We start from the raw sequence: 17,049 nt of genomic DNA on the forward strand, positions 1-17,049 counted from the left end.
GCACAGGGCAGGGCCACGCTTCTCAGACCGGGGCTCCCAGGGAGGCCTCCGAGGGGTCCCGCCCCGGAGGGTTGGTGAGTGACAACCGTTCCCGGGCCACCACCCAGTCCTGCCAGCCCTCCCCACTCTGCCCTGTGCCGCCCCACTGAGTCACGGCCAGATCCGCCGCCGCCCAGGAGCAGGAGCTGCGGGGGCTGGTATAAATCCTTAACATGGGCCCAGCCACCCTCCCAGCGCCAAGCACCCAGGAATGGCCTCTTCCTGGGCCACGCGGCTGCTGCTCCTCGCAGCCTGGAGCATGGGCTGTGGTGAGTAGTGGGGGAATCCGGCGGGACCCTGCCCGGGGCCTCAGTCTGCCCACCTCCCAGAGGGCGGGGGCTGTATGGCTCTCAGTGAGCCTCCAGAGCCCAACTGCACCCTGGGAGAGTGTCATGGCTCCACTCTCCTTGAAGGGAGACGAGGCTGGGGTGGTAAGGTGCAGGTTCACACCCGTCTCCAGCCAAAGGAGCTCAGCAGGTGTCCTCCAGCCCCATCCCCGGGCTCCAGGATGGGCTGAGCTGGCCAGGTGATGAGGTTCTGCTGCCCCCCCCCCCCAGGTGAGGCCTTCAGGTGCTACTCCTGTGAGCGGCCCACGCCCATTTACGCCTGCAAAAACATTACCTACTGCAAGCTGGAGGACACGGCCTGCAAGACCACACTGGAGAAGGTGGAGAATGGTGAGGCCCAGGGCAGGCCCCAGCACAGGGCGGGCCCACCTCTCCCCAAGGCCTCCCTGGATGCACCTTGCTCCTCTTGGCCTGGGAGGCAGAGGGGCAGGAAGTACAGGATGGAGGCTTCCCATCTGAGAGGGGTGCCTGCAGCAAGGGAAGCTCAGCACCCCAGACCCCAGGCCCCAGGCACTGGGAGTGGGGTGCACTCTGCTGACTGTTGGATGGTGCTGCTGCAGCCTCAGGGCTGGGCTTCCTCTCAGGCCCGGGCACCACAGGTGCTCCGGGCACTGGTGCTTTTATTAGAAAAACCTGTCACCGTTGGGGTTGGGGACTGGAAGGCTCCCAGATCTGGGACAGGAATGCCGGTGGGGTTGGAGGAGGTAGGAAGCAAAGGTGGTGATCAGGAGCAGCAGGGGGGACACACAGAGCCAGGCAGGCACTGCAGTGGGTGCAGGCTCTGACGCCTGCCCACCCTGCAGAGTACCCCTTCGACCAGAGCCCCATGGTGACCCGCTCCTGCTCCGACTCCTGCCTAGCCACTGACCCCGACAGCATCGGGGCTGCCCACCCCGTCTTCTGCTGCTTCCGCGACCTCTGCAACTCAGTGGAGGCAGCCCAGCTGGGTGCTGGGACTCTGTCCACAGTGGGAGCAGTGCTCCTCGGGCACCTCCTCTCCTGACAGGGCCTAGCACTGCTGGTGGCCACCCCTGCCTACATGTCTCCGTGAGCGGAGCTCACTGGGCCTCAGGCCACTCACTCTGTCCCCAAAACGTGTAGAAAATAAATAAGCCAAGGGTGGAGATGAGTTTTGTCCTTCCTGGGCACTGAGAGCCCACAGAGGGGTCTTTAGGAGAGCTGGGCCCGCTTGGCCTGCTCCAGGCTCCCGACCCTCTTTTTCACCCAAGGCCTTTGGATCCATTTCCCAGATGGGGAGACGGAGGCCTGGGGCAGAAATGCCTTCTGGGTCACCCTTCCTGCAGACTAGCCCCACGTCTCAGGCCAGAACCTGTTCCTTAGTCCCAGGAAACTCTTCCTAAGAAGCACCCCCCTCAAATCCTGGGGGTCACTGCCTCCCCAGGGTGGAAAGGGTGTTAGGATCTGATATTCCCCATGACTGGGGGGGTCTGGTTCTGACCAGCCTGGCGGTGCCATCGATGCAGCCAGGGGAGGCAGAACAGGAGGTCACAAGAGCCCCCCACCCCAGGTCTCCCCAGGGCAGATGCAACTCCCAGGCTTCAGTCACCCCTCTGACAATGGTCTGCTCATCACCTTGGGACAGCTGGGACAACCAGATGAGACTGGACAGTGCCAGCTTGTCTCCCAGACCCCATGGCCAAGAGGGTTCTGTGCCAGCCTGGACTTGTAGCAGTCCCAGTGAGCACCAGCCAGGGCTGTCTGGGGGACATACAGTCCTCAGGGCTGACCCCCAAGAGTGTGCCCTCAGGTTCTCACTCGGCCCTCGCCCCTCACGGCGCTCCGCTCCATCCTGGGTGCCCAGTGTTGGTGCCCTTTCCAGGCCCCAGTTCCCATCCGTGTCCTCGTGGCATTTTCTGGGTTCTGCCCTGCGAAGTCGTGGGTCATCAGGCTCCGTAGGCCACCAGGCCATGACCCTGGGGTCCCTGTGGCACCTGCTAAGCACTGATGACAGCAGGCTGGCCGGCTTGGCAAACACCCCGCACACACCCAAGGGCACAGGGAAGTAGCTGGGATGGTGGCGAGGCTCCTCTACCTGCCTGAAGGCACCCGGCTGGGTTCTCTGCGGGGCTGGCACCTGCAGTCCCCAGTTAGGATCATTTCCCGCGTTACAGACCTCCAGTTCACCCCGGGATCTTGGATCAGAGTCGTCTAGGGGTCAGAGCCGCAGCCTTGCCCTGGGGACCGAGCAGATGTCACTCCCCAGCAGAGGAATTGGGGATGCTGCCTCCAGGCCCTTTGAGAGGCAGAGGAGGTGGGGATGGGAGAGCCTTGATGGTCATCCCCATCCCTGGGGCGGCGGCAGCGCGGCCAGCAGAGGGCGCGCGTCCAAGCCCGGGAAGTCCCCATAGTCAGGATCCCTCCGCGCACCAGGGCACTGCGGGACCTGGGGGAATCCACACCCCGAGCCTGGCTAAGCCTCCTGCCCAAGAGACTCAGGGAGCTCCGAAAGCCGTTGCTCTTGGTTGACCTTGGGAACGCTCACCTGCCCCGACCGCACACATGGATATAATATCTTATTCGAATCACTAAGCCCAGAATTCTGTCCAGGAGAGATGCTCCACCGACCCCAGGGGCAGCTGCTGACCAGGGACCCCGGAGAGGCTCCTCCCATGTGCCAAGCAAGGGCCATGGCCCCACCTGAGCATCCCCTGCCGGCCCCACTCCCAGCTCCCACCGGCACTGGGTACAGTGGCCCGATGCCCACCACTTCCAGTCTGGAGTTCTGCCCAGACAAGCTGCCCCTGTCTGGCAGCACAGTTCAGACCTTGCCACATCCCAGCAGCGCCCCAGCGCGTCCTCTCCAGATGTCCCTCAGAAAGCCTTGAAAGGTCTAGCCAGAACCTTCCTGGACCCCTTAGATGAGGGGGAAAGGCACTGAGTGGCCACCCCTGTGCAGTGCCCACAGGCTCACAGCAGGGTGCAGATACCAGAGCAGGGGGCAGTCTCTCCAGTCCCACTCCCCTTGCCTTTCCAGGACTCCTTGGGCAGGTGGGCAGAGCACAGACATGGTGCACACTCCACATTCACCTGCTCTGTCTTGGGGACCACTCCTCAAAAGGCCTGCACAGCAGCTCCTATGCTGTCTCTCCTCCACCAGGGCCCAGTGGCCTCTGCCCCTAACTGCCACCTCCATCCTGTCCCAAGTCCCGAAGTTGAGGGTCCCCAACCCAGATGGGGCATGACCTCTTAGAGCCATCCCTTGACTGGAAGGAACCAGAGGCCTGGGCAGGTACCTGTGGTCTAGTGCAAGGCTCATGGGCCAGCGGGGCAGGGAGGCCAGCTGGGAAGTTGGGGCAACTCCTGGTCTCATGTTCTGCAGGAACTGGACAAGTCCTGCCCTGCCAGCCTGACCCTAAGCTCAAGGGTGGCCCAACCCGCCTACACAGCATCCCCTGCCATCCTGGGAATGGGACCCCAGGGGGGGTCCAGGCTTTGGAACCAGAGTTTTCCCAGCACACACACCTTTAAAACTCTTTAATCTTGTGCTTTCTTTAATTAAGACAAAAAGGAGCAGCTATGGCCAGGAGGGCAGCATGGGGCGGGAGGTGGCAGGTGAGGGTCCAGGGCAGCTCCTGGGGGAGGCAGTTCTGGCCTTCAGGTGATGTCCTGACCCTGGGCTGGCAGGGCAGGTGTGGGGGTTCCCGGAGCAGGCAAACAGAGATCCCCACACCCAGAGCCCCTGGCCTCAGTACCCCAGCTAGACAAGATGTGGCCAGAGCCTCGGGACCAGCCCCACTTGGTCCTGGGTTTTCTCAGCAGCTCTGGGTTGACCCAGGCCTGTTTCCCCTGTTGTAAGGTAAGGGATTAGGCAGGAGTAGGCAGCCTGAGCCAGCTTCCAGTGTCCCTTAGGAAGGCCTGAGAGCAGCTGCCCAGGGACCTATATCACAGAGAATGCAAGACCCTTCCCTGACCCCAGTCCATGCAGGGAGCAGCGCTTAGAGTGGGGCAGGGTATGGGGCAGGCACACTTGGGGGAGAGAGGGGCTGTTGGCCCAGAGGGCAGGCTTCAGCCTGAGGTAGCACAGGCCTAGTGGGTACGGATGGGTGCAGGTAGTTGAGGGTGCCCTTGCAGAATACCCCCAGCTGTTCCCTCCCTAACCAGAACACTCCCAGCAACCCTTCCAGGAACCTCTGGGCCACAAACCCCGGTTGCCTGCTCCGCCCTCCAACACAGCCTGGAAGGAGAGGCAGGAGACCAACTCTGCACCAGGGGACTCTGTTCTCTGGGGCAGGTGCAAGGCTCATGGGCCAGCAGGGCAGGGAGGCCAGCTGGGAACTTGGGGCAACTCCTGGTCTCATGTTCTGCAGGAACTGGACAAGTCCTGCCCTGCCAGCCTGACCCTGGGCTCAAGGGTGGCCCAACCCGCCTACACAGCATCCCTGCCACCAGAAAACATCCTGGGAATGTTCCCTCCCAAGTGCTTTCCACCACCACCCCAACTCTACTCCCCTCCTGAGCCCGAGCCTTACTGGGGGCCAGAGGGAGCAGGCTTACAATGCTGTCCCTGCAGAGGGCCAGGAGCAGAGCCCATGCCCAGCACTGCTCTGGCCCCTGCTTCACTCAGCACAGCTTCAGCTCAGGATCCATGCTCAGGCCACTCCTGCTGTCCCTCTGCTCCAGGTACATCCCTACCTGGAACTATGGGATAGTGGCCTTACTACAGGGATGATCAGGGCCCCCTCTGCCCATCCATCCCCAACTAGCAGGCAAAACTGGGTCAGGCACCAATGCCACTCCATTGCGTCCAGCATGGGGCCCAGCAGAGGGTGTCAAGCAGGTGAAGGGGACTATGGTGGTCACAAGGTCACTCCAGCTGAAGCCCAGCCTGGCCTGCCCATTTTGTGGGAAATGCCAACTGACCAGCTGGGTAGGTAACCAACTGCCCCTAGGAGGAAGCTGATGGGCAGGCAGTGGAGGAAGCGGTCACTGGTCCTTGATGACATCACTGAGTCCACTCTCAGCCCGAAGCAGCTGGCTGCTGGCCTCATTGTAGGTGATCCAGTGCTGCAGGTCCTCTGGCAGCTCGGGGGGCTCCACCTGCAGGACAGGAGGGTGAGGCTCCGGGGCTTCCACCTGCTGCTATGGGGATGAGTGAGGGGTACAGCCCAGGGTCCTGTACCAGCCAGGCTGCTGCCCTCCCATCTCTGGGCTTCTGCCCATGCTGTTCCCAGGCATGTGACCTTCCATGAGGCCCCTCCCTGTCACCTACTCAGTCCCCAGGCCCCTCTGAGCTCTCACTTTGGTCCTAGCTCTCTAGATACAACCCCGCCTCTGCCAGGCCTGCCTCTCCAGAGCCAGGCAGAATCCTGGAGCCATTAGAAGACAGGATGCAGGGCAGAGGCTTTCTGGGAGCCCTTCTGTTCGTCAAGCACCAAGAAGACCCAACTTAATGTCCCAGGTCAGCTCTGGGCCTGCCCACTGTGTCCCCATCCCTCCCTGCACACTCTTATGGATGAGGTCATATGCCTTGGGTTGGATGCCTTGCAGGGCTTCAAGAGCTGCCAGAATGAAGGGAGGAGCAGGTGCCCACCCCACCTCAGGACAAGCAGCCACACGGTGGACTGGGCCAGGACAAAGTGTCCCACTCACAGGGCTAGTCCAGGCAGGGCTGGGGCTGGGGTTGCTCTCACTTAAGTACTGATTTCGGAGTCACCTCAATAAAGATAAAACCAAGGGTCTGGTCATTCTGCAGCCCTAGGCAGTACCACTTTCTCTGCACCCAATTCCCCAACTCAGATACAGCCCCTCATAAGGGTGGGACTGTCCCTCCCGTGCTCTGGAGGTGCCTGTCTGATGCGAGAGGGTGCACGAGGGTGAGCAGACCCTGGCATCTTTCAGGAGGCAGTCTGTGGCAGAAACCGTCTTGGCAACCATGACTGCCCTGGCCATCCCCAGGGCCAAGGTTGCCTGGCTGCAGCAGCCTGCTGCCATGGAGCAGGCCCTGGGAGGGGCCTTCAGCCCAGGAAGGTGTGGGCCTCCCTTCTCCAACTGTGGAAGGCAGAAAAGCTGCAGCCTTCCAGGGTCAGCCAACTCCATCAGGACCAAGCCCTTTAGCTCTAAGCTGTATGAAAGGGAGGCTCGGGTCCCCCCAAACTCCCAGCAACCACCTTTAACTGCCTTATCCATCCCATGTTCAGAACCAAGAACCAGAGGTGGTGGCTCATTACTCCAGGCCACCAGTACCAAGACTTGGACTCCAGGTCAGAGGCCTGGTCTGACATGTTTTTGAAGGGGTAATGGGTAAGGAAAACCGTGAGGGGCTAAGCTCAGGAATGGCTAAGCCTGACTGTGAAGAGTTGATCCTGGGACCCTGGGACCCCCAGAACATGGGCACGGGTGAGGAAGGCCCTGAGCCCTCAGTTAAAGGCAAGAGAGGGTACAGTGCTGGGCGGGGTACTCCAGGAGAAGCAGATGGCTGGCCTTCCCTGGGGGAGAAGGTCGGAGACGAGGAGCCCCGGGGGTCGTGCCACGGGTCGGGGGCTGCTCACCCTGCGCTTGCACAAGTGCTGCACGACGCGCTCGGGCGAGGTGCCCAGCACGTGCTGCCGGGAACGCAACAGTGCGCACAAGAAGCCGTCGCGCAGACTGACAAAGCGCGCCTCCAAGTAGAAGGCGCGGTCGTCCCAGCCTAGCAGGCGGGTGCGCACCTCGAAGGGCTCAAACAGGCGCAGCGAGCGGCGGTAGCGCGCACACGAGGCGGCCAGCACGGCGTGCGCCCCCAACTCGCGCAGCGCCCCAAGCACACCGCAGCGAGTCAGGTGCGCAGCGCGCGCAACGTCAGCCTCGCGCAGGTAGCGCGCGTTGTTCATATGCAGCAGCAGATCCAAGTCCGTAGGTAGCACGCGGCCCGCATAGCGTTGCTCCGCCAGCAGGTCGCGGACGCGCGGCTGCAGCAGGCGCGCGCGCAGCACAGCGCACGGCACGCGCACCAGGTACCAGCCATCCAGCAGCGCGAAGAAGGAGAGTGCCAGGGCCAGCGACGCCACCAGCAACCCCAACATCGCGGCGTGCGGCGGAGCCTGCTATGCGGATGCCAGCCGGAGCCGCTGCGCCGCTACCCGCCGCCAGCAGCTTGGGAGCCAGCAAGCGCCGCTGCTGGAGCAAACCACCGCGCGAGGCCGGTTGAGGGGGAAGCGAACCGGAAGCCGCGGGCAGGAGCCCGCCTACAGCTCCCGGCCCCCCCTATTCGCGCTCGGTGGTCGGTTCCGCGTCCCCCCCGCCGACGCCGCTTTCGCTTTTCGTGGGGCGGGGCTGGGCGCGGCAGGGAAGGGCCAGCCTGGGCGAGGCGCGCTGGGCATCATAGCGACACTCGGCGGCCGCTCCCGGCACTGCGGGAGCAGAGGCGGCGGCAGCGGACCCAGCCACGCAGGCTCCGGTTGCGAGTCCCGAGCCGGTGTCTCTCCGGTTCTTGAAGACGCGTCCTGAGTCTGGTTCCTTATCTGAGCTGAGTCAGAGCTCCATTTCTCGGGCCCTGGCTGCGGGACTCTGCCAGGAAAAATGGAACACAGCGGGTCCCCAAAGGCGCTGCTGCGCGACTCCACCTGCACCCGACGCACCGGCCCCAGGCCTCTCGCCCACAGAGACAGAGCCCCGTGTGGATTTCATTCCAGACTGCAACCTCATTGCTCCCAACACTCACCCCGACCCCGCCAAAGATCGGTAACCCCAAGCCCATCCCAAGCATTTCTGCCCCTTGCCCCTTTAGAAACCGCTGCTGGTAACGTCCGAAGTGGAGGGGGAGGAGCCGGGCGGACGTAAAGGCCACCGAGATGGAGGTGCCAGCGTTTGGCCTCCAGGCTGCCACACACGCTCGGTGTCAGTCCGTTGCCCCAGGGATGGCAGTTGACCCCGAGAAGACCCAACCGGCTCTCTCCCGCAGGCCCCTAGCCTCTCCGATGACCGCGAGTGTCGGTGACCCTGGAGGCCGACCCTGAGGTCTGCACTTGGTGCAGGAACCTGCCGCGGTCCAAAGGCTCTGGGGACCACCGCAGCAGCGCTTTGTCCTGCACGTTTGAGGCCGCCTTGAAAAGAAGCGGCCCTCAGGGGCAACACCACCACTGCCACTCCCCTGCCCCTGGATTCTTTTTTTTTTTTTTTTGGTCTGGGCAAGCCATTCGCTTTGGTCTGCGTCAAGAGCAGAAACTAAAGTACTTGTTTTTCTGGGTCTGCTTTGCTCCCGCAGCCAGCAGCTGTGGCAGTGGGATCGGATCTGTTTCCCGGTTTCCTGGATCTTCTTGGATACCCCCAGAGACAGGGAGCTCACTGCCTGTCAGGGCAGCTCTAGCTTCTCCCAAGCATTCATTGCTCACTGTTGTCCCTGTAACACCTACTTGTTCTGGTTGGGATCTGAGCCCTGTCTTGGAGAGGGTGACCCCTCTGGTGAAGAGACAGAGGGTGTTATGTGCTTTGAGCTCATTTGCTGTTGCTCAGAGAATGTCCCCCACCAGGCTGCTTTCGAAGGGGCTTTCCCAGGAATGACAAAGGAAGGGGTGGGCATACCCTTCCAGGGGCCTCCAGCACTCTGTGAGCATGGACACAGATTCACCCAAAGGAGCCCGGGAGGTGTGATGGGGCAGCAGAGAGCAGAGCATGGACCTGGGGGTTGGATGAGGGTGGCAGCCGGTCCCTCACAGTCTTTGAGTGTTTACTGTACGCCTGTAGCTTTTTGCACAAACAAAACAGCTTTGAAAAACAGGTTTGTTGGAACCAAAGCGGGCACTTGTCCTTCCAGCAGGAGATGCTCCTCCCGAGAGCTCGGGGGGGGGCCTGTCCCCACAACAGGGAGGTCCACAGATGAGCATGCAGGCTCAGAGTCTTGGCCACAGGCTCAAGGCTGCACATCAAAGGCCAAGGGGGCTGAGAGGTGACCTCCTGCCTCCCGTGGGCCTCCTCCCTTCTGGGTGCCACACATTTGCTCTTGCCAAGGCCAGCACTCCAGCCCTCTCAGTCAAGGCCACGTCCACGAGCACAGACATGGCCTAGGTGGAGCCCACACACCTCCCAGGCCTGGACTTGGACTGTCAAGGACACAGGCTCTCTGCAGCTTGTCCAACAGGTGTTTATTAAGAGCATACTGTATGCAGGCTGCTCCCAGGTTGTCCATGAACGGGGTCTCGTCCCTCCCTGCCTGCCTCATCTAGATCCAGGGCCTTGTGACCCTCCCAGCCCGACTGCTACCCAGCCCGTCTCATCTCAGCCTTGGAGGACCCTGGCTCAATCCTGGAGGAGAGGGCAGAGAAGGCTTCCTAGAGGAGGCACCTGAGCAAAGGTGGCCAAAACATGGGCTGTGGCAACAGCAGCAGCCAAGGCCTGCAGAGGAGCCGGCTGCAGGCTGTTCTAAGGCACTGCAGCCCAGCCTGCTGGGCAGGCGGGCACCGGGCAGGAGTCCCAGGGGAGCTGTGGAGGTGGGGAGCAGGGTGAGGGTTAGACCTCTGCCAGGTCATGAGGTCAGGGACACGGCATTGGCTGTGGACCCTCCTGGAGCCTACAGCTGGCTGGGCCCCCACAGCAGCAGGCTGCCAAGCGTGGCGAGCAGCCCCAGTGCGGTGGCTGGCTGCAGGCCGTGGGCCCCACTGGCATTGCACAGATCCCTGGAACAGCACGTGATGTTCTTCTTGCCCACGTAGTAGTTCTCCGCATCTTCCACACAGTCCGAGCTGCAGCCCTTACTGATAACGGTCACGAGCCCAACTGCACCTGGAGGGGCATGGTGACCGCTGGGGAAGCCAGTCCTGTCCCTAACTCAAGCTCCACAGCCACACCCCAAGCTGGTCGCCAGGCTGCCAGCAGCAGGAGACCAGGGGCTTGGTCTTGTCCATGTCCAAGGACCCAGGGCAGCTGGGCCTTGGGCTGAGCACCAGACAGATTGAGTGGGTAGGTGAGTGCAGGATGGGGTGGGTAGATGTGTGGGGTGATGAGGGCGCTGGAAGGGGTGGGACATGTGGATTATGGGTAGATGGTCAGGTGGGCAGAGGACAGAAGGCTGAACAGTGTTAGAGACCCAGCCCAGGCTCCTGGGTCAGCCAGTGGCAGGGAGGGAGCCGGGCAAAGGCACTTACGGATGCGCTCTGTCTTGCACTGGGTCTGGCCTTGGGTGCAGTTCTGCACGTTGTGGCAGTCCCTGTTGCTCACCTGGGCCGTGCAGAAGTAACACTGGAGGGCGGTACCTGTGAGGCGGGCAGGCAGGGCAGTGAGGTCAGAGGCTGTCCTCCCAGCCTGGGCCTGCCACACTTTCTCTCCCCCACCAGCATGGAGAAAGGCATGAGCCCTTCCAGACTGCTGGGGGTGCAGACCTGAGCCCAGGCCCCTCACGAGGTCCTGGGTGTACCCAGTCCACCGAGGACTGGCACCCACTTCCCCTGCTGCGCCTGTGAATGGCTTCCCCTCCATGCCCACGTTGCAGCCCCTGGCTGCATACCATGCCATGCTCCCTGAAGGGCAGAGATGACCAGCCCCCGTGTGGCCTGGCTCACCCTGTCTTGCAGGGGCCCAGCTGGGCCCTGGAGAGGAAGGGTGGGGGTGTCAGGAGACTGTTCCCTGACTTTCCTAGGCCACCAGGCCTCAGGCCTATCCATTCTTATCCCCTAGGCCCACCTGGTCTCAGCCCCTCTCAGGCCTCTTGGTGCTATGTGACCACAAGTGGCCCCTGGTCAGGTCCTGCCCTCCCTGGGTCCAGTGACCCCAGCTACCAGGGTGTCCTGCTTAAGTCTCCTCCCTTCAAAGCTGCTGCAACTGGCTCCGCAGCACCTCCTTGAAAACAGGTCCAAGCGCCTCCCCAGCCCTACCCTGGGTGCCCTTGGAGTGTTGTCCTGCTCAATTTCCTGGTGGCCTCGGGGGACAGCCCCCTGCCCACACTTTCCAGAAGAGGACACTGAGATCTCAGAGGGTCAGTGACTTGGCCAGCCACAGCACAGGCTGAACCATCCCCTTGGGTCCTCCACCTGGACACAAGCTCTCCCGTGGGGTGGACGTCAGGGCTGGTGTGGCCTCGGGTCTTCTCAGTGCAACCCCAGCACCTCCTCATTCCAACCTCCTTCCTTCCCTTCTGAGCACGAGATGTCTTGCCCCTGTGCCTCCCAGGACTGTTGGTCAGCATCCCTGTCCCTGTCCATTTGACTTCTGCCCCTCCAACCCTGCGAGCAGCAGGGAAAAATTCACTGCAAGGTGTCATCCTTGCTTCCCAGATGTGCCCAGAGTCACCCTCCAGGGAGCCCAGTGGGCAGACACCCGCCTCCTTCCTCCCACCTGACCCTCCTCCTCCTCCTCCCCCCGCTTGCTCCCTGGGACCCTTCTGGCCTCCACAGGCCCCTTCCTTCAGTCCTGCCCCGTGGCTGGCTGAGGCTCACCTGGCTGGAGGGCCAAGCCAATGGCCAGCAGGGTAAGGAGGACAGCCTTCATGGTCACAGGCGGGTGGGGGACAGGCCTCAGGGAGGCTTTATATGACTTCAGCAGGCAGGGAGGCTCCGTGGGCCTTCAGTCAACAGTGACGGGCTCCTGGGGGCCAGTGAGGCTCAGGCTGGGCAGATTCCAATCTGGGCCCTCCCAAATGGCCCCTCCCACTCCTTTGTCCTTCTTTCTGCCTCAGAGGACACAGCCTGCCCAGGGTGGAGCCATTCTCCCCGGGGAGGCTGTTTTTCAGCCACCCCCAGAATGAGGGCTGGGAAGTCCTCAGGCCCCAGATTATGCCTCATGCCCTACAGAGGGAGGCCTGTCCTCCCTCCTGTGGCCTGCGGTCCATGGGGGAGACAGGCCTTGATCAGACAGATCAGCAGCAAGTGCTGCCCATGGCAAGAGCAGCTGCTAGGAAGCCGCCCCTGGGCTGGGCCGTTCCGGAGTTGCTTTCTCTAGGGAAGGGGCTGGAGGCCAGTGGGGACCTCAGATGGCCATGGGCTTTCTCAACAGGACCATATTTAATCCACAGCTTGGAACTTCAGGTGCAAGGAAGTTGGGGACCACATGGCTTTCAGCAGCCCCCGCACAGGAGGAGGGGTGAGGAGTCGGCACTCCAGCTGGCTCAGCTACCCAGACCCCTCTGCACCCGGCCCTGGCCCAGCTGTTTCCTTCTCCAGCACCCTGACTGCAGGGCTGGGTTGGAGGTGCCGTGTCCCTCTGGAGGGGCCCCAGGTGCTATGGACCAGCTCCCCAGCCAGCTCTGGTCACTCTTCCTCCTGTCTGCCCTGCCAGGCCCAGGACAGTAGCTTCCTGCTGCTGCTGGCCCTGGGGTGACTCATGGTCCCTGTTGCCCATCTCTACTGAGGCTTGTCTGCATACTCGGCCCCTCCGCCATGCTCCTGTGACCCTTTGGGTACACTGTTGCTCCAGCCGATGACTGTGGACAGAAGTGCTGGCCACGGCCACTGGTCAGTTTTACACGGCTGGGAAAGAGCCCCTTGTCCTCTGGTACCCTCCTTTCCCTGCTGATGGGCACTGAACTATTCTTCCTACCCTGGGGATATCCTCTCTAGAAAGGCCCTGGCATGCTAGGGTGGGCAGTGGGTGCAGGGAATCAGCCCAACCCAAGGACTACTGAGGGGCTCAGAAAGGCCAAGAGGCACCTGCATCCTGGGGTCCTGAGCCCAGCAGCTTGCAGGAACCACCAGAGCCTGGGTAAGGTGACCTAGCTGATGGGACGGGTGACATAAGGCCTAGATCCTCCAGCACTCTGTGGCAGAAGCCCATGAACTGCCCAGCTCTCCAGCACCTCTGGGTTGGTCTCTTTTCTCATAAATTCTCTTTTCTGGCAGTGAGAAACCTGGGGCTCAGTGGGGGGGGGGGACAGGACTGGGCTCAAGGTCACACAGGCTGCGTGTGGCATCCCCAGGACCCCTTCATACCCTCTGCTCTCATCTGGAACTTTCTCTCTGAACATCCCCTCCAGCCCACAGGCCTGTTAGTGCAGCGCAGGCGCCACATGCAGGGATTCAGCTCTCCGAGGCTGTTTCCTCGTGTGGCTGCCCACCTGCCTGGTCCTCCCACCAACCCCAGCCCACGAGAACTCTGGCTGCCCTGGACAGAGCCTTCCTTATCTGTCTCCGCACTGGTGGCACCCGGCACCAGCACTGACCTGGAACACTCATTCCCCAAACATTTACAGGTGTGTAAATGTTTGTCCACTGGATGTGATATGAAGTGTGTTTAGCATTGCCTGCAGGCGGCTTGGGTTGTCCCAACCCAGGGTGTTGCTGGCATGGGGTTGAGTGGTCCCAGGATCTGCTCAACATCCTGCTGTGCACAGGACAGCCACTCCCCTCCCCAATCCCTGCCCTAAATATCAGTAGTGCTAAGGGTGAGAGCCCTGGTCTAAGGGTGGCCTAGTAGCCACAGCTTCCTTATAGCCCCACCCTGACCTCAGCCCAGCACTGAGACCTCACTCTGAACTCTGACCCTGGTCCCCAAATAAGCCAGGAGCACATCCACCCACTGATGTCTGCCCTCTGTCCTTCACTCTTTGGGCACATATCACATGCCGCCCCTGAGCCACACTGGGCCTGATCCTCTGGTGGTCCTGCTTCCTGGAGGGTTTGTTGCAGAAAGGAATGACCCCTGTGGTCCCTCCGTGAGTGGATGGGGTCCAGATGGGGCCTCAACATGACTCAATCTTTACCTCTGTCCCTTGTTCTCTAGCCAGTTCCTGGGACTCCAGATTCTTCTGCTCTTATGGCCCTACCTGACCTGCCCAGTCACTGCAGTCTCAAACCTGCTGGGCTCCCTGGAGATCCTGCCTGTCCACATACCACAGGAGCTGCTTCTCCCTGGGTGTGGACCCCTCACAGGGCGGTCTTGCCCACAGACCACCATTTCCAGTGGAGCCTGCCACTCAGGCCCCTGCTGGAACACACATCGTATTTGTATATTTTTATTTCATGCACAGCTAGTTTTTAAAAATAAGCATGTAAATCACAAAAAGAATTGACTTCCATTTACACCACCGAGGGTCTCTTCCTGTGAAGACTGCCTGCAGCCAGGAGCATGGCCTGTACACAGCAGAGCTGAGCCTCCTCTTGGAAACAAAGGCCATGTCTTGCAAACTCTGAGTGATTTGAATGTGTGCTGTCTGTAGGCTGTATGTGAGCATGAGTGTGTAAATGTGTGCCACATGGGAGTGTGAGCCTGTATGCAGATAGGAGTTGGGGCGCTCACCCTCTGGGGAGCCGCCTGGGCAGCCTAGAGCCCCTCCTGCGCCTGACATCAATGCCCTTCTTCCCTTCCTCTATTTCTGAATCCCCTCCCACCTCTACTTCCCCAGAGGGCCTGGCCCCAGACCACCTTCCCTCCTGTGCAATGCACCCTCCAAGCCCCTCTCTGTGCCCCTTTCCTTACCTTTTCTTCTACCCCCACTCCTGGAGGGAAGTCAGTGAGTGGAGACCCCAGGCCCACCCAGGACAGTTTCCCTCTCTGCCACGGGCCTCAGACGGGGAGCTGCAGTCCCCTCTTCACTGTGGGAGACAGGTATCCCCGAGACCCTCCTGAAGGGAGGACTGGCTGTTGCCTTTCCCACCTGAGGCCTCCAGAGCTGGAGTGAGGGGCACTGCCAGGTCCAGGCACACCTCCAGGCAAAGGGGGCTACAGCAGAGGGCACAGCCCACAGGATGGACCAGGGCTTGGTAAAGGGCTGTGGGTCCAGAACACTTGGCCTTGAGGGAGGAGTGACCTTCCCAGACTGACCTCTCCAAGGTCACTCTGGCTGTGAGGAGTGGTCAGCAAGGAGGCTGTGGCTGTGGTTTAAGGGCTTTATCCTGTAAGCTGGGGAGAGTGCTCAGTGCCAGGCCTCTATCTGAACCCCCTCCCCACTGCCAGAGTGAACTCAGTCCATCTGATGAGGTCCAAGGGTCCTGGAGTGACATCCCAGGCCCCAGTCCCATGCCCAGTCCCACCCTTCCAGCACGGCTGGTCTGGGAGGTACTTTCAATTCTGGGTCCAGTAGGCGGCAGCAGAGAACCACTGGTAGGCCAGCCAGTCTGGGCACCTGGCTGTCCTGGAAGCCCCATCAGGGAGCCTGGGGGTCTTGGGGTCCCCTGTTAGGCTCCCTCACTATCTCTTCCTGTCAAACACACTTAATGCTAGCAAACAGCACCTGTCATGCCACTGAGTTTCCCACAGAGTTTCGGGGTGGTTCACTCTGCAGCAGCCAAAAGCTGACAATGGGACAAAGGACAAAGAAAAGAGCCGGGTGGGGTGGGTGTGACCACTGCTGGCCTGAGGCAGGACCAGGGGCAGAGCCAATCAGAGCTCCTGGTCTGTGGGGTGTGGTGTGGAGTGGCTGGAGAGAGAGAGTAGAGCCTAGAAATGCCTCTTAGGAAGCTGTGCAGAAGTGTTCTGTAGGAAGAGGAGTTTGGATTTCAGGGGAGGGCCTGGCAAGAGACTTGACTTGGGAGCAGCCAGCCTTCCCTGGTACTGAGGCCCTGATACTGGAAACCACCTGGGAGTGTGAGTGGGTGGAGAGCCAGGAAGTGAGCCAGGTGGGGACCAGTGAGGGAGGGCAAGGAGAGAACCAGGTGGTGGCAGGGCTGGCCCAAGGGAGGACTGTGAATCAAGGAGTGAGTTAGCAAGCTCCGTATGAGTTTTTGTGGGGGCTGTGACCAGGTGCCATAGTGAGACCCATTATCTCATGTTTCTTCCTCTGTCAAACACTCAACTCCAGCATGCCACTCCTGACCACAGGGTGGTCACTGTTTCAAGGGCTGCTGTGTAAGTTGCAGGGTGGCTCCAGTGTAGCAGCCGAAGCAGGTCAGAGTCTGAAATGAGTCTTATGATGCAAAAATCCAGGTGTCACAGGTGCACGCCCCAAGAGAATCTGCTTCCTGGCTTTCCCAGGTTCTCGAAGCCTCCCCCACTGGGGACCAGCCGCCGCCCGCCCGGGAAAAGGAACATCAATCAGGTGCTGGCAGAAACGCCCGTCAATCAGCAGGATCCCTGGCCAATCCTGGAGTTCAGCCATCTCCCCTGACCAACTCCAAGGGGACAAAGGACCCTAAAAACACCTTTTCCTGTCCCCAGCCCTTCCCTTCCTGCTGTAAGCCCCATAAAAGTCCAGTCCGGTCAAGCTTCCACGCGGTTTTTCCTCAGACCCTTCTCATATCCACTCTGTGGGTCCGATCGAGTTCCGCCCGGGGAATGATATCTCAATAAAGCCTGGTTCAGTGGCCCTTTTAAATCTGCTTCTTTTGATGGCTGCCTGCCTGGCCTGATCTGACAGTTCCTCTGCCAGTAAAGCACGTGGCTCTCGGGTCCCAGCTGTGATCTTTTTGCCTTCATGGGCACACTGTCTTCTCCCACCTGACCTTCCTGCTCCCTCTTACAGGACCCTTGTAATGACACGGGGCCCACCCACACAACCCGAATAACCTCCCGTCTCAGGACCCTTAACTTAATCACATCTGCCAAGTCTCCTCTGGCATGCCAGGCCATGAATACACAGGTTCTGAAAATTAGGAGGGGGCACCCTCGGGGGCCACCATTCAGCCCACCACAGTGCACTCCACAGTTCACCAGCAAAACGCATTGAGTTCCTCGGTGTCCACCAACACCAGTGCAAATCTCAGAGACGCCTCTCCAGCTCACCTGTTTCAAAATCATCTAGGGGAGCCGCGAATGGGGCTTTAGCTAAGTAGGAGGTTGGGCGGGATGTCCCTGTGGGGAAGCC

At 61.0% G+C, this 17,049-nt stretch overlaps 3 protein-coding genes across 4 annotated transcripts; 1 reads left to right on the top strand and 2 right to left on the bottom strand.

The window, feature by feature from the left end:
* Positions 1-250: 250 nt before the first annotated feature.
* On the top strand, positions 251-1,389 carry Slurp1 (secreted LY6/PLAUR domain containing 1). Its single transcript, XM_026403071.2, has 3 exons — positions 251-308; positions 597-716; positions 1,190-1,389. Exons 1-3 carry the CDS (start codon positions 251-253, stop codon positions 1,387-1,389), a joined length of 378 nt encoding a protein of 125 aa, XP_026258856.1.
* Positions 1,390-3,899: 2,510 nt separating this feature from the next.
* Them6 (thioesterase superfamily member 6) lies at positions 3,900-7,537 on the bottom strand. 2 transcript variants are annotated; one of them, XR_003302062.2, is made up of 3 exons: positions 6,896-7,537; positions 5,268-5,444; positions 3,900-5,045 (listed from the first exon to the last, which is right to left on the bottom strand). XR_003302062.2 is itself a non-coding variant. In XM_026403049.2 (2 exons), the coding sequence occupies exons 1-2, from the start codon at positions 7,406-7,408 to the stop codon at positions 5,331-5,333; spliced, it is 627 nt and encodes a 208-aa protein (XP_026258834.2). In that variant the 5' UTR covers positions 7,409-7,537; the 3' UTR covers positions 3,900-5,330. The 2 variants fall into 2 exon arrangements, 1 of the variants encoding a protein (XP_026258834.2); XM_026403049.2 differs by having other exon boundaries at positions 3,900-5,444.
* Positions 7,538-9,891: 2,354 nt separating this feature from the next.
* Positions 9,892-11,804, bottom strand: Psca (prostate stem cell antigen). Its single transcript, XM_026403077.2, has 3 exons — positions 11,753-11,804; positions 10,466-10,573; positions 9,892-10,103 (listed from the first exon to the last, which is right to left on the bottom strand). Exons 1-3 carry the CDS (start codon positions 11,802-11,804, stop codon positions 9,892-9,894), a joined length of 372 nt encoding a protein of 123 aa, XP_026258862.2.
* Positions 11,805-17,049: the final 5,245 nt, after the last annotated feature.

This window comes from Urocitellus parryii, chromosome 7 (genome assembly GCF_045843805.1).
Source record: "Urocitellus parryii isolate mUroPar1 chromosome 7, mUroPar1.hap1, whole genome shotgun sequence".
Lineage (NCBI taxonomy): Eukaryota > Metazoa > Chordata > Mammalia > Rodentia > Sciuridae > Urocitellus > Urocitellus parryii.